The sequence below is a fragment of the Anoplopoma fimbria genome, chromosome 6 (assembly GCF_027596085.1).
Source record: "Anoplopoma fimbria isolate UVic2021 breed Golden Eagle Sablefish chromosome 6, Afim_UVic_2022, whole genome shotgun sequence".
Classification (NCBI taxonomy): Eukaryota; Metazoa; Chordata; class Actinopteri; order Perciformes; family Anoplopomatidae; genus Anoplopoma; species Anoplopoma fimbria.
In genome coordinates this window covers 13,938,098-13,959,581 of record NC_072454.1, presented here as the reverse complement: position 1 = coordinate 13,959,581, position 21,484 = coordinate 13,938,098, and the positions used below count along the sequence as shown (strand labels likewise).

The following is a 21,484-nucleotide window of genomic DNA, read 5'->3' as shown; positions in this document are numbered from 1 at the left end:
TGGATGTGATTTGGCTTTAAATGTATGCACTAAAACGACTTTCAGAGGGAGTTATTTCCGTCTAGGACTACAGATAGAGAAATACCACACTAAAGGGGGGGGGGACAATTTAAGATTAAAATATTTTGTAGACTCTCGCATAGTTCGTTTTTTGCAATTTAAAAAAAAAAAAATTTTAAACAATGGACAGTGGATGAATCTTTCTTGCCTTTTCTCTCTTCTGAGGGTGAAACACACAACTTTCTTTGGTTTGAAGCATACTTTCTATCAAGCACAAGTTTTGTGACGAACTAACAAATTATTTTATCTGTTCGGACACAAGAAGCTGCCAGCTTTGTCTTGATAAACATTTAGTTAAAAGCTGTTGGAAAATATTTATGGAACCCCGCAGGCCCTGGTACTAGATATTGGGTGCTATTCTACATTAATTGCCAAATGTCCTCATCAGTCAATTGTTGGTGAGCTCTTCTGTTTTGCAAACTCTCCTCTCTCAGACTAATTGTAAACTGCTGCCATGTCCTCCCACTGCTTTAAGAGCAGCAGAATAATTCCTGTTGTGTATTTGTGTGCGTTCCTATCATGACTCTGTGAGAGCGGAGGGACGTTACCATCCAACCCCCATTACCACTAAACACCACTGTCTCCTCTTTAATTAGCCATTCATAGAAGCAAGATCAACACTGCACTGACACTTTAACCGGCACAGATGGGGCTTTTTTTCTGAGGTGTGTACGTGTGTGTGTGTGTGTGTGTGTACACCTGCATATGTACTGACATACACACCTCAACATATGTACGCGTTTCCAGTTGGTCAAGCAACAAATCAGACAGATGAACCCAAACTCAAATGTTTCTTCTTGCATCTTCCCTTTCTGAATATCTTTGTGCCTGTGTTAGTTAAAATTAATGGGGTTCTTGGACTATTGGATTGTGCTGATGTTTATGTTTGGAGGGATCCACCCTGCAGCAAAAATTTTAACAAAGACCAAGTTGCTCGAGCTGAGCCGAGTACACCCATGTCTGGATAGCTGAGGTGTTTGTTACTTTTTGTGTAGTTTCAGTACCCTACCAAACTGTTTAGTTTCAAAGCAACCAAACTGCTAATAATGAAAAGTAGTAGTTTCTTACTGACTCACTGAATCAAGTGAGATGTACAAAAACAGAAAGAAAACAGACAACACAAAAGCTGACAGATGCTACACAAATCAATATATGAGCCAGTGTTTAATAATTAGTTCCTAGATATGTGTGGATCTCCAGATGAGCGGCTAATAAATCATTCTTGATTGATGCTGAATCAGGTGCGAAATGGTACTAAACCAATGACGTATCATTACCTCCTTGATTGCCAGTGCTCTGCCTTACACAAGGGGGGTGTTAAACTAGTAACAATAATTACTTAATATATATGTTTGTATAATAGGATAGCGATCTAAGTATTAGTTATTGGTTTTATGCCTTTTAGCAGCTGATCCTGCGTTAATCAAGAGTGCCTCATGGTGATCAGTATGCAGATTAAAGGATATTTAGGATATAATCGTTACACATTGGTTCAATGAAAGTTATGCTAGAAGTGCTTGTTGTTACTCTTTTTCCTTTGTAACTTCTCTCAATTCCCTATTCCTTGATTTAAAGTGTGACCATTTGTTTAATTGTGTCGATGAATGTGAACAATGCATTTTGGGTTGAACCTTTAAAAACGAGAAGTGTGTTCCCTACACACATCCAGAATACTGGTTTGCAAGTTCACGAACTAAATCAATATGCATTTGGCAAATATTCCTGAAAGCTTCAATTACACTGTAAACAGCGGCTGGACTGTAATATATCCACTGTTTAAACTAAATGTCAGTTTTGCAAAATACTGTTTATTAAGGTGTCCTTTAAAGTAAATAATGCATTAAAGCCGTTAATAAGGGGACTATGTGCCAGTTACTGCCATAAATCCAAATAACAGCAGGTATGGTTGAGTTTACTATTTGTCTTTTCATGTGTATGCATTAGGATTTAATCTCTGTCCCTGTGTCTATGCTGTGCTAAAAATATAGTGTTAACTTTCTATGGCTGTGTGTATGTGTGTGTGTGTGTGTGTGTGTGTGTGTGTGTGTGTGTGTGTGTGTGTGTGTGTGTGTGTGTGTGTGTGTGTGTGTGTGTGTGTGTGTGTGTGTGTGTGTGTGTGTGTGTCTTGTCCGCTTTTTTATTCCAGTTCCCTGCTGCAGCTTCTGTGTGTGTGGCCAAACTTGATCTACATGTTAAGACCCACATTTACGGATTATTTATTCCAGCTTCTTGCCTCCAAGGACTGAGGTGTTGATTCCTGTCTTCCCCAGTGGATTCTCCTTCGTTACATGTATGCACACACACACACACACACACACACACACACACACACACACACACACACACACACACACACACACACACACACACACACACACACACACACACACACACACACACACACACAGCCCAGTCTCCCCACAGCCTCTCCCTTCGGGCAGGGGTTATGCAGTGTCATGCAGGTTAGGTCTCTCTCTAGGGGTTTGCCTGGAGGCGAACCTGAGAGAAAATGAGTGGAGTGAGTGAAAAAGAAAACAGATAAAGAAAGATACTTGGGCTAGATTGGTAATGTGAATAGAATCAAGGGAATGAAAGAGGGATCTCGAGAATGAGAGTGAGTTCAGGCAGGGTTCTGGGGGGGGGGGGTCGAGGGTGGAGAGGAGTGGGGGAGGAGAGGAGGGGGGGGGTGGAGTCGGGGGGCTCTGCTATTTGTAGATCCTTGTGATGGATGACTGGTGTGTGTGTATGTAAGAGAGAGAGAGAGAGAGAGAGAGAGAGAGAGACTGGCTTTTTTTTCTCTTTCTGCTCTTTCCCTATTCCCTCTCTCTTCAGGCGAGCAGAGCAGAGCGGGACTGAGTGAGAGGAGGACAGAGACTCAGACGTGTGCAGACCAGAGCACAGCAACTCCAAAAAGACAAGAGAGAGAAGAAGAGTTTGCAAGGAGAAACATAAGAGAAAGAAAACAGCTTCTTTTTTTTTTAAAACATCAGCAAACTGTGGTGGATATCATTCCTACATCAAAAGAAATCTAGAAGAACAAAAAGGATTTGCTCTGTTTTACAGCTAAGAGGAAAATAATAGCATTTGTTATAGTTTTTGCTTTCTATTTATATTCACCACAAATATATTTAATTATTTTTAGAGGACTTGCAAGGTGTAGCAGGACTTTTTTTTTTGCAAACAAGCAGAGAAAGGTGGACAGAGAGAAGAAGTAAGGGGTTTGTTGAAGAAGAGCTGGCTGCAGTGGCGGTGAACATGCCCGTCAGAGGAAGCTGTTTTGGGGCAGGCATGGGCAGGCTGGCTGGGCAGCCGCTCTGGATGTGGGTGGTGATGCTCTCTGCGCTGCTCGTGGGCAATGCCAGTGCCTGTCCAGCCCTGTGTACCTGCAGTGGCACCACAGTAGACTGCCATGGACTGGGTCTCAAAACCATGCCAAGGAATATCCCCCGCAACACTGAAAGACTGTGAGTACCATCTGTACTCCTGTGTGTGTGTGTGTGTGTGTGTGTGTGTGTGTGTGTGTGTGTGTGTGTGTGTGTGTGTGTGTGTGTGTGTGTGTGTGTGTGTGTGTGTGTGTGTGTGTGTGTGTGTGTGTGTGTGTGTGTGTGTGTGTAATAGAGAACTCCCTGACTGTGTCCCTCTGTGTGTTTTATTCACTGTTTCCCTGATGTCCCCTGTCTGTATTGTAGTGGTGCACATGACTTTGCTTGGACTGAAAGAGAACAATAGCTCTGCCTGTAAAACTGTGTGTGTGTCAGTCAGTCAGTCAGTCACTCACTGGCATTCCAGTCAGGTATAAATAGGCATGAGGGACTGGAAAGAGAAGGAGCAGATGTGTGCCTTTTAACATGTGTCCATAATTTACTTACCTGCTTGTTTATGCTTGCTGCATGTATGTCATATTTCTCTCTAAATCCTAAAATCAAAAGAACAAAGTCTACTTTTTTAATGTGACATACATTTAGAAATCAAAAAGTAAAGTTTTACATAAAGTTTAAATCTGAAATTATTGTGAGACAGAGCCGGATTTGCTGTCTGGTACTGTGGGTATAGCTCAGATTCTGTTATGTTTGGGAACATGTTTCCTGTCTGTGCAGCACTGTGCCTCTCTTTATCTCTTTTTTTCCCCTTTTCACTTTTCCTCAACTCCTGGGACAAAGACTCCCCTCTCAGCCCCTTCTCATGCCCCTGAACAGTCACTCCACAAATTGTTAAATCATGTAGAAAATTAAGCAAATCTGCCACTTAAGTGAGCCTTGCACAAGGCTCACGTAGCTGTCTTGTAAAACGGAGGGAGGACGGGTGATGGAGGGAGAGGTGAGGCAGACGCCGGCTTGCAGAGTGAAGTTTTTCTGTCTTTTTCTAACATTCCTTTGAAATATTCATCAGTAAATCAGAAGTGAGGAGTGCAAGGGGAAATAGATTGTTCTATTTCAGCTTTTAGAATATCAGTCCTGAATAAAACATGTGATGGGAACGGCGGAGAGAAAGCCTGTGTCAGAGGCAGCGTTGGCATAGTGGGAGCTGGCTGCATATTTTATGCTTTTCATATTTAATTTCTAAGAACACCTTTTTTTTTTTGTTCCCGTCTTCGTGTTTCCGGGTTGCTTATGTGCACATGCTGGTTCAACATTGAAGCAGAGAGGAAACACGGTCATTTTGTGGTTTCCTTTTACATGAATGGCCATACACACTGAAAATATACCCTGCCCCTCCACTCAAGAGAATTTTTGTGTTAAAAGTTGTTTGTGAATTCATAGGTCATGTACAGCAGGCAATTTTATCATTGTAACATCTCTGGATGTTTTCAAGCATGTCTAGCACGCTCAGGATGCTGCATTTTAAACATGATGTGTATAAAGGTCATGTGTAATTTATTCCTGGGTCGTTGCCTTTTAGGGGGGCTTGTGTGTGTGTTTGGTGCATGTATTAGCTGTGTGTGTAAGTCATGTAGAAGATAGCCAGTCTCTATGGAGAGGCACCACTAACAGAAGAGACTATCCTCTTTTGCAGACCGTTACATGGGGTGATTCATCAAGGTGATTGTGAAAGTCAACGCAGCCCACCCTGCCTCACATGGTGGTCCCATGTGCATAGCTAGATATATGTGTATGCATTTGGAAAATGTGGGTTCATGTGAGAGAAAATGTGCAAACAATACCGGGGTCAAAGATGAGTAATGAGTTGGTGAAGTTTTTGTAAAATTGTTCCAGAAGTTGGTGGACCAGGTCTCTAAGATGAAATGTTAACAGAAACCTTTTCTTTGTAGGAAATTCCTTTAAATCGCAAACATTTAAAATGTATAATGTTCCAAATTATACTTGCTGCACTTTAATGGAAGGAGGTGGCGTAGTATTAGTGTTGGTGAGGAAAGAAAATGCAGTCTAGAGGAAGCTAACACAATAGAAGGGGTTGCACTTCACTTCACCAGTCCGCTTTGCTGTATTTTTATGGATATCAGTGTGAATGCATATGTGTGTTTGTGCTAATGTATACAGGGTGATGCTCATTGGTGGTAGAGTGTGTGTTTTATAGAAGGAGGGGGTTGCTTTTGGTAGAAAGTGTGTGTGTGCATGTGTTTACGGGGCGGGGTGTGTGTGTGCGTATGGAAGGTGTTGAGACGGACAGCAAAATCCCATTTGCACTTGTCAGTGTGGGTTTGGATCAGGTCTGTCCCCTGCGCTCCTCAGACTGAAGCCTGTAATGAGACTGTGAGCTCCATGTATTAAAATCACACCCGGCCTCGTTTGGGCCACCGGCCACTCCCTCCCCCCTCTGCTCCCTCTTTGCATCAATCCCTCCGCTCCGTCTCTTCCCTTGTCTCTCTTCATCCTCGTCTTTATTCATCTGCTGTGACAAAATAACACATGGTGATCACATTGATATCAGGCTACGCTGAGAGAAAATCAGCATCTCTGTGGTTGATTAAAGATACTTTTCACAGAGAGTAAAGGGTCTTAGTCAACCTTTTAGTTGGACAGGTATTGAACAAACCTGCAGCCTTTTTCTTTCCCTGCTTTATCCCACAAACAGGCATGCTGTTTAGATAAGTGTGTGTCTCATCTGTTAATGAGTTGATTTGCAGAAGCGGAGGAGCCGTGTGTGGGTGTACCTTCATCTAATTGCAAAAAGCCAGTGTAATGATGATGTGTTTTCTGTGCCAGAACATACCCTGTACTGAGATTTGGGGGCACGTTGGATCTCCTCCAGAATAGAGGAGGAGGAGGCTGCACACCATATGTGTGTGTGTGCTTGTGCGTCTGTTTTTCCTGCGTGCCTGTATAAATCTGAGGTTCACTTGTGTTTGTTCATGAACTTGAGCATGTGCCTCCATATGTGTGCATGCGTGCAGTGAATAAGTAATGTTAGAAGAAAACACATGAGGTTTGGTGGTGGTTGAAGATGAGGGGCTCCCTTGCTTTCGATAAGCATGTTTATGTATTTGGGGGGTTGGAGGTGGAGGGTGTGTGAGTATGTGCCAGGGAATGCCTGCGGTGTTTTTTGGCACAGGCTCATAGCTGGTAGACCTGACAGCTCACCGGCCACCTGATCTATAATTTACCCTGACAAGACCGAACACAGCCTGCCCACTACCTGCCAACTCTGGGTATGTGACTAAAGTGGAAAGAGTGAGATGGGGAAAAGACAAAGAAGTGGGGTGAGGGGTGGAGCTGTTGGGGTCGAGAGCAGGATTGGAAGATCCATCAAGGCGAGGCTGGCACAACTGAGGTGGTAATGAAGGGATTACTGCACAGAGGAGTTAAGACATGTAACTCAACCATAAAGCTAATGAATGAATAAAAGGGTTTATGTTATTTATTAAGAAAAAATAGCCCTGAGGCAGACTGAATTTATTTCAGGTCCTTTTTAACAGTCTAATATATCCATCCTCATAGCAGATAATCCCGTGAGGAGTGATAATGCCTGGAATGACGATCATTCAGAGAATGTTTATGCTCAGTGGAGGATTGTGAAATTACAGGCCTGGGACTGGTCATTTCAATTTACTGCCTGCACTACACAGCTGTGGTCTTTTCTCTTGTACTGAATACTGAGGTGGACGCCATCGCTATAGCTGTCTTTCAAGTATTTTGTGAACTGTTTTGTGAATCCTCAGTCACACAAAGTTGTAGTAATATAAGTACAGTGGGACAAATTAGTTCATCTTGTGGCACTCTTTATTGTTGAATTGGTCAAAGCATTTTGTCTCCTTTTTATATTTTACATTCATGCACCATAAGAGTGCTGCTTGTCTAAGCAGAGTGATGACAGACTGCTGAGCATCAAAGCCGGCTGCTGTGTGTCTAAACTCACCCAACACCTACCGGCTTGCTCTCCTGATGAGCACAGCTACTTTATGGAAGTGTGATCGCACTCGTGGGAGCTAAGAAATGACCCCATCAATGGGATGTGTGAGTGCCGAACAATGCCTTCCAACAACTTTTTTTTTTTCTACTAGTGCGTGTCTGACATGCTTATATATGAAGTGTGTGAGCATGTGCATAATGTGAGTGTACATGCCTGATTGCTTTGCACGCCTATCTAAAAGTGGCTGTGTCTCAGCAGACCATGAAAATCGAATTAGGAGAATCCAACTAGATCACCTTTCATCTCTCAGAAGTCCATCTTTCCTTTTAACCCTCCTGGCTAGCCAGTAAGAAGCTGGCAATGAAGAGTGTGTGTGTATGTGTGTGTGTGTGTGTGTGTGTGTGTGTGTGTGTGTGTGTGTTAAAACGCACATCAGTGCACACTCTCCTGGTGTTGTAGATATGCCTTCATAATCCGTATTTCACACTAGTCAAGATGCTTTTGATGTGATTCAAGTTTGAGAGGAATTATGGGCAGCCAGCCAGATTCAAGAGCCTGTTTAGATCTGCATCAGTCTGCAGACTTGTCTTATCAATGCTTTGTTCATTGCAACGTTTGCGTGTCTTGATGTTCTCTGCTGAAGACGGTCTTAACTCTCAAAAAATTGCAATTACAGTTACAATTACAATTATTTTCTACAGCCCAATACTGATATTGAATACTGGGCTGATACTGACTCAAATATCTAGATCCGGTATTGATGACAATCATTTGTTGATGGATTAAAAAGGTTTAGACTTTTAATTTATGTTAATTAAGATTGTTTCCCAGGTTACTGTACTCGTTATTATTCTAATAGTAAATAACAAATCAGTACATTTATAGCCATGTATTTCTTTGTTACTTTTGTTACTTTTTACTTTTTTTAGCAGCTGAAACCAGTGAATGTTTGGTATTTTTTGTTTAAAAAGTAAACCGGCCAATTACTTGATGGGCTAGTCACTTAATTTACGTTTCATTCCGGCTTTTGCAGTGGGGTTATCTTCTAGATGAGCTGATCTTTGTACATAGCTGAAGGAGTGTAGATATCAGGGTGCTCAGTGGGGGGAGTGGGCTGTACACAGAACAACTCTTTATTCTCAGGGATCAACAGACAGATTCGAGCACACATGCAGCATCCATCAAATTACCGGTCGTCAGCGCACATCTGTCAAGCAAACGTCTTCTCAGTCTTCTGTGTGGAGTAACTGAAACATAATAGATGTGGCTGAGCAGATGTTCTGTACGCATGATCCACTGTTACAGTCAAAGTACACATTCATACAGCCTAAATACCTTCAGGCGGGACTCAAAGCCACAACAGAACCTCAGCGTCTGTCGCTGAATAAACTACAGATACAGTACAAACCATGAAAGACCCTTCAGTCTCTGCTTCCACTGCAGCCCTGTGTGTGTTCTTTTTCCAGCATATGGCAGTAACACACATTGGAACAGATGTTTTATTGATTCACTTCGGCCTGAGAGAGTGTCATAAGTTATCTATGTTTGATCAGAAAGTGGCTATATGCTACTTTCCTCTATTGTCGTTTGCGGGCTCCTTTTTTCACGTCTCCTAGTCTTTATGCTATGTGTCTACTTTTTGCTTTCAGCAGCATCTGCTACATTAAAAAAATAACTCTTGAGTTTCCTTTCCTGAAGGCCATGAAGAAACAGCAAAAGACAGATGCTTGAATTTTGGTCTCTGACTTGTACCTGTAGCCGAGATGCAGGAGATCCTGCGCAGGTCAAGGCTCTAAGAAGCGGTTGTGTGTGTGTGTGTGTGTGTGTGTGTGTGTGTGTGTGTGTGTGTGTGTGTGTGTGTGTGTGTGTGTGTGTGTGTGTGTGCCTGTGTGCAATGCATGACTCAGATCTGCTTGATGTTTACCTTTCCTATCAGTAATCTTGCTCCTGAGGCCTAACTGAGCTAAATGAAAACTGTAAATAGCCCTTCAGGAGCCCAAGAGCCGGTAAAACACTCTGATACGTCTTTGCGCGCACGCACACTAACTCACACACACACACACACACACACACACACACACACACACACACACACACACACACACACACACACACACACACACAAAAATGTACAGTGGAGGGTCTTAATTGCTCGTCTGAAAACCACATTTCAATGGAGAGGGAATTTTTTGTTCAAGCTGAGCAGAAATCTGACCTCTTAGTGTGGACAGAAGTGTTCCAGTTGCGTTTAAGAGTGTGTTATTTTGGTCATGGTGGTCTGCTTTCTCTCTCTCTCTATTTCACTTTCTCAGTCTCTCTATCTTTGTTTAGGTGGGTGTTGTGAGCTCAGATGGTACTGCCTGGTTCTGTAGCCTGTTGGACCAACTAGTATGTAGGTCACTTTCTCCTCACAGTCTACCAGGCCTTTTTTCTAAACTGACGTTTCCCAGACAGCCCGTCAGCTCCTCACAGCTTCTCCGCTATACTTGCAACACTCCACCACACTGCTCCACACCGTAGCTCTCAGGCAGCTTAAAACAACGTCTCCTCTCATTGACTGTCCCCCCCCCCCCCCCCCTCTCCTCCTGCGTGTTTCACGGCTGTCACATCCATATGCCGTAGAGTCTGGAGGAGGAGGATTGCTTCACTGTTCCGCAGCCTCTCAACCTGTTCAGTTCATTCATCAGGGAGAATGCTTGCTGGTCTGATCAAATAGCATTATCAGTGTGTGATTGTGGTTAATGAGCATCCACGCTCAGTGTGTACAGGTCCTCAGGCTTCTGATCATCACATTGTTTCCACAGCGAGGAGTTTGGACAGCACTGTGCCACCGATCCTCATTCAGCTGGCTTCTGTCTTCCCTGCCAGGCTAAAGCTGCTCAGGACAAATGGCCATGTGGCTCTCACAACAGCGATACAGAATGACTGCATTTCAAAAAATAAGCACCTTAAATTCAAAGAGTATGGGGGAGAGTGGTGTTTACCTCCAGTTAAAATCCTGACTTGTTGACCTCTAGTTCAGTCTGAATGAACTGTGACTTGCAAAATAGCAAAACTTACTAATGTCCAGTTTGTCCTCTAGACGGTGGCTTTAAATGTAGCTATTTCAGTTTTCCCATGCTTGAATAACTGTATGAGTGAGTGTTAAGAAAGGAAATTAAGTGTTGGATAAAAGTTGTACTATTTTCAAATTGCGAAATACCCTTGTTAGCCTGCTAGCCATGCTTGTTACCTTGACGACATTGTATCTTGCCTACTTATTGCCACAGCCTGTGAGGAAGTTTTGCATTGCCAGTTGTTTTGTGGCTGCGAGCATGAGACTATTAAACTGAAGCGTTGTGTTGGTGAAAAGCTATACGGCCAACAGTAGTTTCTATTGTGATCATTATGTTCTTTCGCTCTGTCCAGCTCCCAACAAAACACAATTGCCTTTTCCCATGGGCACTGTTTGTGTTTATGGCAGTAGATGTGCTTGTCTTCATTCTTTGATACAGTATATTGAAACAGTCTTTGTGTATGTGTGCAAGAAACAAAGCTCATGTGGATATTTGTATCCGTGTGAGTGTGCCTGTACGCAGGCCTTGGTGAGCCAGTCTGTTTGCTTATCCTCCCTTTTGTCTTGGGGTTTCATTTCATGTAATGTTGCTCAATCCGAACCAGGTCCCCCTCAGCAGAGGGACCCCAGCAGCTGGCAGAAATAAACATAATGAGTTTTTCAGCATTGAGCAGTGCTCGGAGCCCCTTTGAATTATAGAGATGTGGAACGGTGGAGCATAGCTTCCGCGTGTCCACCCGAGGGAAGGTGCACCAGGAAGTACTCCCATGCATCAATCAGTATGAGGTGGAAATGAAGAGGGATTAGATAGTGATGTCATAAATCCACTGCTCTCCAGGAAGTGTGTCAGCACTGGGAATCCTTGCAGAGGTTCCAGAGGATGGAATGGATTTGACTGTAGCATTTGGAGTTGGAAATCATTTGCTGTAGGATTTTGGAATGAAACCTAATCATTTTCTGCCTCTAAAGTAATACTGCAGTACTGTAATGTGAAAAACCCACCGAAAGTCAGTACCACAAAACATCTGTCAATGAAAGGAGTGTCTGATATTGTAGCTAACAAACAGCAGGTCTTTCTTAGATGCTTTGACACCATATTAGATCAGCATTCAGTGCCCTTATTTAGAAATGGAATCAACACAGAGACAACGCCACTGACTCCAGACCACAGACTTTGTCCATGTTGAGAGTCAATATTCTCTTACCTTTTTGTATTTTAGTTGTCGGTTTAACTAGATTTGTTCATCCATGCAGAACTGAGCACCTAAGATCACTGCCAATGTGTACTTCACTTCTGTGTGTGTGTGTGTGTGTGTGTGTGTGTGTGTGTGTGTGTGTGTGTGTGTGTGTGTGTGTGTGTGTGTGTGTGTGTGTGTTCACATGCAGAAATGACTACCCGTTCTAAACTGATGTGAATCCTTCTTTCCATAAGCCAGAAGAACAGGGCATCCTCACAGACAGGGGAGTAACTTGGCAAGTTTCGCCAGAGACGGAATACTCCCATGGGTCAGCAGACAACATCAGATGGGTCAAACAGCAGGAGCTTTAACACTATATATGGGCTATAAAGCCCCCTGTCAACTTTATGAGGAACATTCCTTTTTTTATGCAAAATGCATGCTTAAAACAATGAATTTCGGAAATGTGTTCTTTACAATTGATATAACGGTTGATTTCAGAAGGTCAAGTCAACATGCACAAGTCATCAGTCACTGTAGCAAATTAGTCACAGTGGGAACGTTATCACCTGGGCAATTTCAAGGACTTGAAAACATTGCATGGATTCAGTTGCAAAATGCCAATGGAAAAGGTCAGAATATGTCATAAACAGTGTGAATTCTGAATAGCTAAAACATCATAGGCTGCTGGTGGCATTTCAGCATTGCCTAAATGTCACGGCATTGCTGAACAGGTGCATGGCCAACTTGGGTTAAAAGATGGCTTCTTCATCAGGATAATGCATCATCGTTTGGAGATATTTCCAGGAACATTAAATTAAATTCAATTACCAGAACTCAGCTAACAAAACACTTTGAGATGTTGTTGCATAACGGATTTGATTAGTCAACTCTGGAGTACATGCAGAAACTTTGGCTTTTCTCTTATTACAGGATAAAGCAAGATCTCATTCCCGGAGAAGAAAAGTGTGGTTTCACTTTTTTATGTCTGAGTCATTTTCCCACATATTCCCCCTGCCGGCCCTCATTTTAGCCATCTTTCTTCCCCTTCTCCTCTTCTATCTTTCTCCTTTTTTAATGTCCTCCGGGTGTCATCTGCAATGACCACCCTGAAGATAAGACATTGGGAATCCAGAAGTGTGTGTGTGGGTGTATGTGTGAGTGCCTATCTGCGTAAGCACCTGTAATGAGCACCACATGTGTGTATCGGAGCCCAGGCTAATGAAGCCCAGTCCATTATTTATTTCCTGTGGCCCTGTCGCTTGGCCTGCAGATGCACCTGTGTACACGCACGCAGACATATACACACACACACACACACACACACACACACACACACACACACACACACACACACACACACACACACACACACACACACACACACACACACACACACACACACACACAATCTCACCATCTGTCTATAATGACCGTTCTCTTTCGTACTGCATAGCGCTACAGTCCCTGGAGTGGTCATTAGACTAGAGAAGGAGAGAGTGACTGAGGGAGAGAGACCAGCGCTTTCGGCATAGAGTTGGAACCAGTTTTTTGGTTGTGCTTTGGGGTTGGGGGTTGGGGGGAGTCAGGCTAAGGAGGACTCATTATGCTTAGAACGTGCAGTAGCACAGAGAAACACTGCTTTTTTCCCTCTGTCAAGAGAATACAATCTGCTACTGAGCTTAAATATAAATCTTCCATAGTCTTTTGAAGCAACAAAGCACAATACAAACCTGTCTTATATCAGCAGAGGTACCTTGAACCAGTGAGGTTGCCATGCTACATTTAGAGATATAAAATACATGACACTTTATAAATAATTGTCAGCCATTAGATGATGGTTAACTTGTAAAGACCCAGCAATAAATTCAAAACCTCTCTCTTTTCAACTATTTAGACGCTTCTTTTACAGCGATGGCCAGCTCTCAGCAGGGAGTCTGCTCCCATTATATCCAGAGCACTTAGCTTTCTGGCCTTGTGGCCCTACCCAAATCCCCTCTGCTGGCTCCTGCTAATCCTCACCAATAGTAGAAGGACAGGGCAGACAGAGAAAGAGAGGGGGGTTATGGGTGTTGGTGGGAGAGGGCTGGAATAGAAAGACAAACAGGCAGCTCAAATGTGTCTTCCATTTTAATAGGACCTAATATCCCCCAGTGGAATTATAACTGAGCGCGAACTTCCCTCTATCACAACCTTTCTGATTCCACCCTTCAATGTATGTTAGATGTTACATCAATAGGAATTTGCATTTCATAAAAACACCAGCAATTAAAGACAACATTACACCATTATCATGCTTTTAACAAAGAGTGTGGGGCACTGTGTGTGTGTGTGTGTGTGTGTGTGTGTGTGTGTGTGTGTGTGTGTGTGTGTGTGTGTGTGTGTGTGTGTGTGTGTGTGTGTGTGTGTGTGTGTGTGTGTGTGTGTGTGTGTGTGTGTGTGTGTGTGTGTGGGGGCTGAAGTGTTTGGTTATGTGTGATGCACAGCTCCAGATAAGATTTTGACTCAGGCATCAGTAGAAAAAGATACAAAAAGATTTGTACCACCATGACCTTTAGTCTCAAAGGGAGAATAAAGATTAATTATTCATTTATCTTTGCGTGTCTGTCTTTGCAGGGAGCTGAATGGGAATAACCTCACACGCATCACCAAGAGTGACTTCGCTGGACTCAAGTACATCCGAGTTTTGTAAGTACTAACATTCAATTTATGTGTGATGATGAGATGTTTGTATGTGTATCTGTGCTGCATGTCCGTGTCTGAGTTTATCTATTCATGCATACCTGAGATTTATCTAACATTGAATCACACAAGTTGTTCAGCCTTGCATCTCAAATTAGCATAAACCCAGTAAAGTGGAGATGATTCTGTCAAGAGTCCTACTCCAGAGTACATTAAGCTACTGAGTGACTGCAGCTAGCGAAGTAATGGACTTCTCCCTCACCGTATTCTGTATGTTGTAGTAGCACTTAATGTCCCTCAGACACACACACACTCACTTGCCCTCTGTTCCCACACATCAACATGTAATGTATAGACAAGCACAAGTCCTAAAAAGGTTCTCAACACATTAAGGTGAAGTCATTGACTCCCTCTGTGTTGAAATTAAACAGCACTTTAAACAGCGCAGGTATTAAAGTAGTTGTAAAAGTGTCTATATGTGTGCATGTGAGCGCACACATTTAGTGTTAAAAACACTGCCAGAGGGGAAGCTGTGTAGACCTGAACATGTTTTAAATGTAACACGAGCTGCACATAATTCCTACTACCCAGCAAAGCCTGACTATTTTCAAGCCTCATCGTTACTTCCCCATCCCCCTGTCTTCCATGTCTGTTCCTTGTCCCCTCTCGTCTTCCTATGCACGCCCCCTTTTCTGCACCACCTTATACCCCACGTGGAGGTTAAATGTCTTCATGTCGGCAGTTTGTCACCGGCAAGAAGGAAACAACTCCTTGCAGGGGTCCTGAAGACAGCACTGCACCTCCCTTGCTGTAAAGTCTCTTAGTCCCTCACGGCCAGCACTGTGTTAACACACACGTGCACACACACTGCTCGCTATCTGAAATGCCGGCCACCTACATACATGATTAGCATGGTGTAGGGGCATGGCATGTCTGTGTGAAGTCTTTCTCTGTGTACTGTGGGTCAACCTCTGTGGGGCAACAGTATTAAGACTAACAGTGGGTTGACCTCTGACCCCTGGGCAACCCTCAGAAGGAGCCAAACAGGAACAGAGGTTTATCTTTACCGTCAGCTGCCATCTACCCTGTCAGTCTAAAATCAACACAGCTGATTTACTGCCATTCGTCTGGCTCTGGGTACTTGGCTGGTCTACATCAGCAGTGTGTATGTGTGAGTGTGTGTGTGTGTGTGTGTGTGTGTGTGAGAGAGAGAGAGAGAGAGAGAGAGAGAGAGAGAGAGAGAGAGAGAGAAGAAAAGCAATACAACAAAGGAACAATCAAAAAGTAGAAATAAAGATATAGAAAAAGCCAGGGGGCTTCATGCCAACTGTCTGTTAAAAAGTTTTCTCAATTCAAAAATACCCATCACAATTTTATCCACTTCCATCTAAATTCATGAGAAAGAGATCGGAGGTGAATTGCACTTTTCTCTCTATGTTTATGGAGTGCGAGCAGTGATTAGCATTTATATTCGATGGGGAGGAAGCCCAGACTGCTGAGTTGCAGAGCGGCATGGCCTCACAGGAGACATGAGAGGTTGCCTTCAACACAGAACAGTTGTATACGTAATGAAGGAAAGCTCTTGTTGCTTCTAAAGCTGCTGGACGCTTTTCTCCCCTACCTGGCCTTCCAAAACCATCCAAACTTTTTTTTTGTGCATTAGCTTTGGCAATGTAGGTGAGGAAAGGATGTGTTCCTGCTTGTTTGTGTGTTCACTGTATGTTTGCAAGCATCCATGTTTGTAAGACTAATAGCCTTGATCTCCTGCCTGCAACTTTGATACTCTCCAACTATGCTGTCCAAACGGGCACACATACACACACAGCCTGCTTTCCCTTGCTTGTGCCAATTGTAAAAACCTTGGAGCCCACCTCAGTTTCCCCCTCTCACACTTTCTGACCCCTTGCCTACCTTTCATCTCGTCTCCACCCAGCCACTACACCCAGTGGACCACACCAGAGCCGGGACCCGCACTCTCTGAGCCACCTTAGAAACTTTCCTGGCTGCTATTCCTGCTTCTTTTGCCAAGATTCCACACTGTGCCCTCAGTCCACACCACTGCCCTCTGTGTTTGTGTGTGTGTGTATGTGTTAGTGTGAGGTATTGAATATACTGCACCCAGCTTGAATATACATACTGCAAGAAGGCCCGCCACCCAAAGCCCCCTTTACTTTGTTAAAGCCTGAGTGACCTTTTACAGACTCATGAAAAAGTCAATGCCACACTGTATCGCGTCGTCTCTGAGGCTCTCTTTCTGTCCTCTCTCTGCAGGCAGTTGATGGAGAATCAGATTACTGTGATCGAGCGTGGGGCTTTTGATGACATGAAGGAGCTGGAGAGACTGTGAGTACCACCCAGGGTTGTCAGGAGATGGCCTGACCGGAAATAATACATTTGTATTTCTTCTTCAACTTCAAATAAAAATGCCGTTACTGATCCATATTTAATATCTGTATCTGTGTAATGAGACTAACAGAAGGAAAAAGCAAGTGTGATGTTCTTCCCTGTCATTTCATCGTGGTCGGATGGTGCTGAGAGGGTACAGCGTGGGCTTGGAGTATTTTTTATTAGCTTTGCCTGACAGGAATGCCCTCGGCGGGATATGTGGGCTTAAGAGGCCTCCCCCACCGCAGACCCTGGCTCATCTGGACAGCACCAGGACTCCTCGACAGCTTGTAAACCGGCTGGGAAAACACAGACAAACACAGTCGACCACACCTCAACCAGCTCATTAGCAAATCAATAGTGCTACCCACATGGAAACCTGCACAGCAGATGACTTTATGGCCACATGCCGTCATGCACACAAAGTGGTTATTTTATAAAATACTTTCCTCCGATCTGAAGCCCACATTAACAATTTACATTACCAAACTCAAAGCCATGAACAGGGCCCCCCCTCTCCTCCTCCATATTCAGCTAGCCCCGAACACTTGGTAGACGTATCCGTGTGCCAAACCAATGTGGATATTAGGCAACTTGTTTCTTTAATGTTTAAAAGCCACTACCCAACCAGCAGGTACAGTTCAGTTGGAACACAGCGGCAGTAGACCATTAATGCCCATTACCCACTAAATCTCCACCTCAGCTGGCCAAGCACTCTTCTCAGTGTATACCGTGAGTGGCTCAGGTCCCAACATCTGTCTAAATGTGTCCGAAGGAATGGCAGCTGCCTGCCTTTAAGATTTGCAGCCTCTCTGTGCCACAGCCAGTGCATTCACTCCCATGTGCCTCCAATGGGCCATTCAGGGAGAAGAGAGTTGTGGTTTCCAACAGATTAGCAACAGTCTGTTTCTCATTGACTTAATTGTTGTATTTGCATAAAGCCTGCCAGTCTTGGACCTTAGTTGTTTTACATGGAGTCTGTTGCCAACCACGATTCCTGTCAGTGCTTCCTTGGGCTTGAACAGGCTCATCCATTTTTTCTAAATTTTATTTGGAAACATCTTGTTTTGATAGTTTGCCCCAGATAAAATCTTGTCATGCTCAGATAACTGGTGGATGTAATTCACTTGTTTAAATGGGAATGTTGCTATTCTGTTACTCTGGGAAAGTCAGCAGAGCACTGAATTCTACTAGGCGCAGCATCGTAATTTAACTGTGCAGAGATAATTTACGGCGCTGTCTCTGAGTAGAAGTTTAATTCCCCTGAACTTTCAGTTGGATATTTATGTGACATTCAGAGCGCACTGAAACACAATAGCCTGTGGCTAAGCCGATTCTATGGCAGCTAGCAGAAATTATTCACAGCCTACACAAGGGCACACATGCATAGACACACACAAAAAATTCACTGGTTGATCATATGTTTTCCCTGCCGCAGGCGGCTGAACCGTAATCAACTGCAGCAGCTTCCTGAGCTGCTGTTTCAGAAGAACCCTGGCCTATCTCGACTGTAAGTACTTTCACTTTTTTATTTGAACTGAGCACACAGCTTTTTATTTTCTCTGAGTGCACATGCAGCCTCTCTTTTCTTTTCTTTATTATGCAAGCCACCAACATTGCTCAGAGTTTGTATGGGCTAAAACAATATACTGCAAAGCATGGTTTCAACAAGTCTGTTGAATGTTAGCTTCGGTTTGGTTTGGTTTGAACACAATTAAAGAACAGTTAAGCTTCAATTGCACTGGAATGCCATTAGGTCTTAATAGCATTCAGACTTATTAGGTGAAGTGTTTTAAGTGTACATTGGGATTTCCACTGTACTTGCTGTCTGTAAGACAAAATGAACTGGATGAGTGGAAATATGAGTTATTCACCTCATTGGGCCTTCGTGCCAAGTCATCTGCAGTTATGTTCAAGGTGAAAGGATGTCTGTGTTACCTAATGAGGTCATTTTATGTCACAGGAGAAGTACCCAAAGCTCACTCTGCCAGTGGACTCAAATAGCTCCATCATAGGAATGAGATGTGTCATCATCTCCACTTGTTAAGGCCAATCCAGTACTGTCTCACACCCACACATCCTTACACCCATGGTGCCCCATGCAGTGAGAAAATCCTGCAGTAATGCTAAATTTACATCCCCATCTGCAACACAGCTCAATGTTTTTTTTGTCCTTTCTTCGGGATAATCAGTGTCCCTGTTGCTAGCTGATCATTCCAGCTCACATTATTCCAGTTCAGATTACCTGGAGCATCTGGGAATAATGAAACAGTGGGATGTGGAAAAATAATTTCCCTCCCTTCTATCCACATAGTGGTGCTACCAACCCATGATCCTGGCCTAAGCCCTCCATTTGTTTGTCTTCTGTTTGATGTTTAACACCATCTTGAATCTATCTGTCACTTCCTTGCAACTATCTCCGCAAGTCACCTATCATTATGCCAAAGCCAACCTGTGGGGCTTGAGGGCAAAACCTCATCATTTTGGGGGCAAAGCTATCCTGCTTGTGTCTCACTTACTCTGAGCAGCACTAGGTTGTCTAGCTCGAAAAGACAAAGAGCAGACCGAGGCCTTCCAGACCAGCGGATGGCCTTGAACAAGCGTGATTAGTCCATCTGGAGCAGTGGGTTCTGCCAACAGCCAGAGGATTGTGCTAACACAGCTCCCCTGTTTCATCCATTCTAACTTCACGCTCATTATTCTAAACCTAGCGCTGGATTTTCTGCCACGTTCCGGAGAATGAGACTTTGTTTAACATTGCTTAATCGATTCGCTATGTGTCTGTGTATACATTCATTTGTTCTTTATTCTTGGCTGGATAAAAGAGAACCATAATGGATCTTAAAGCTTTTCAGGTGTGGAAATGCCATACATTCTTCAGCATTTAAAGCAAATGTACAATCCAGGGCCATGGAATCGAATATAATGCAATCTTTATGTTGCCTGTGTTTGAATGACAGATGCTACTTTTAGTGAGGACTTCTAGTGCTTGTTAAAAATTAGGTCTAGTAGTGTGGGATCAGGAATAGCAGTAGAAGACAATGGTTTTTCCTAATGTGTTTCTTAACTCCAGAGCGGTGTGTCTGGTCCACACCGTAGGTTCTGGTTCCAGTCTGATGCGGTTAGGTTACAGCCTTGTCTCGCTCCCGCCTGCAGCTTTTAATGGACTTAAAAGGTTCTCAGCTCCCAGAGGAAGAATTGTGCGCTATTTCATGTGCGTATATGTGTGTGAGTTTGTATGTGTTTCTGTGTGTGTGTCTGAGGATGACAGAGAGAGAGACAAAGAGAAAGAGAGTCTATGGTTGCATATGTATGTGCGTGTGTCGTCGCACTTGCCCAAAGTGTTCACCAGGGCTTGTTAGAGTCGGCCTTTATGATCCTAACAAGAGAGGTTAACGTGAAATCCTGCTGCCCTCAGGTGGAGCGCTAACCCAGATGGTTTCTCTTCTCTTGGACGCAGGATTAATTGCCCCACTTCCCTTTTTTCTGGACCTTTTACACTCTTCCTCTTCAACTCCCCTCTTTTTCTCTCTTTCTGCTAATTCTGGAGTGAGGGTTTAAAAAAAGCTTGGTATAACAAAGTGGCTTTTTTGTCGTAGACATCCCGCAGCGAGGACAAACAGAAAGAAGGACGTAGGGGATAAAGGCGGGAGGGATAACAGATGAGATAGTTACTCTCACTCTACTTTTGAGGAAAAGCTAGCCGGGTTGATAAAGGCTGTTGGTTTAATGAGCAGAGGACTTTTGATTTGTGGGGATTTTTTATTCAATCCCATGCAGGCATTACACTAACGGGGGTAATGAGTTTCCTCTACAAAGAGAAGATAGAGAATTAATGCAAGTGTTTTTGCTATAACATGTATTGAGAAATGTCTACTAAAACATACTAATAGAGAAAAGTAAACTTAAACTTTGCAATAATTCTGCCAAAGCTTAAACCTCAGTGTGTATGCCTTTTTTCATGTACAGAACAGAGAATTAAAATAGTGCACATCTATTTTACAGAGCTACGTGTTGTGCTTTCTGTTCTGAGAGTCTACCTCTTTATCTACACCCCCGCTCTTCTGTCTCTTCCCATGCCTGAGAGATACCATTGACACTGATACATGAGGAGCAGAGGAGAGATAATTGGAATTGATTAGAGATGATTAGAGATAGTTAGAGTTAGTTAAACCTGCCTATGATGGATGGCATCAACCAGAAGGCATAGGAACGGCAACGCAGAGGTGAGAGGCGCTCCGCAGAACATCAGTGAACAATAACAGTGAAAATAGAGTTGCATTCATCACCGTTAACGACCTGTTGCCCCCCAGCCCACCACCCCTGACTTCTCCTCGTCCCACTTCCACTGCACTTCAGATCTGTAATCTACTCATCCATGTCTGTAATTAGTGACTTTTTCGCAGTGGGAGAGCAGGAGGAAGGAAGGACTGTGGGATGGAGGAAAAACAGAGGGATAGGTGAGCGGAGTTGGAGGAGTGCAGAGCAGTTAGCCTGATAGCTGGCCCCAGGGAATAGCATCTGGTTTGCGCGCAGGATGGGGGGTTGAGGGAGGAGGAGGAGAAGGGGTATTTTGCGGTTTTTGATTACCGTGTTGCTTGTTGCTGCCACAAACAAATGGCGGCAACAACACAGGCTTGTTTGAAGGGTGTTGCTTTCATTAATGGCAAACGTGCAGTATAACGTGGTCGGGTGAGGGGACGTTACGAGAGGTTTTCCCTTGTGTATCTCCCCGGGAGGTATGGAGGCGGAGGAGGGAGGAGGGAGGAGGGAGGAGGGAAGGGTGTGGTAGTACCTGTACTACAGGGGAGCCGAG

General features: G+C 43.8%; 1 protein-coding gene across 2 annotated transcripts in view; it reads left to right on the top strand.

Moving 5' to 3' along the window:
• The first annotated feature begins 3,378 nt into the window (after positions 1 to 3,378).
• The window catches only part of slit1a (slit homolog 1a (Drosophila)), an 84,035-nt gene continuing 65,929 nt past the window's right edge, over positions 3,379 to 21,484 (top strand). Inside the window, exons 1-4 of one of the 2 annotated variants that reach the window (XM_054599707.1) lie at positions 3,379 to 3,524; positions 14,218 to 14,289; positions 16,555 to 16,626; positions 18,107 to 18,178. In XM_054599707.1, coding sequence (XP_054455682.1) covers positions 3,379 to 3,524; positions 14,218 to 14,289; positions 16,555 to 16,626; positions 18,107 to 18,178 — 362 coding nt within the window. The remainder of the gene's footprint in view (positions 3,525 to 14,217; positions 14,290 to 16,554; positions 16,627 to 18,106; positions 18,179 to 21,484) is intronic. The other variant, XM_054599708.1, reaches the window with a different exon arrangement.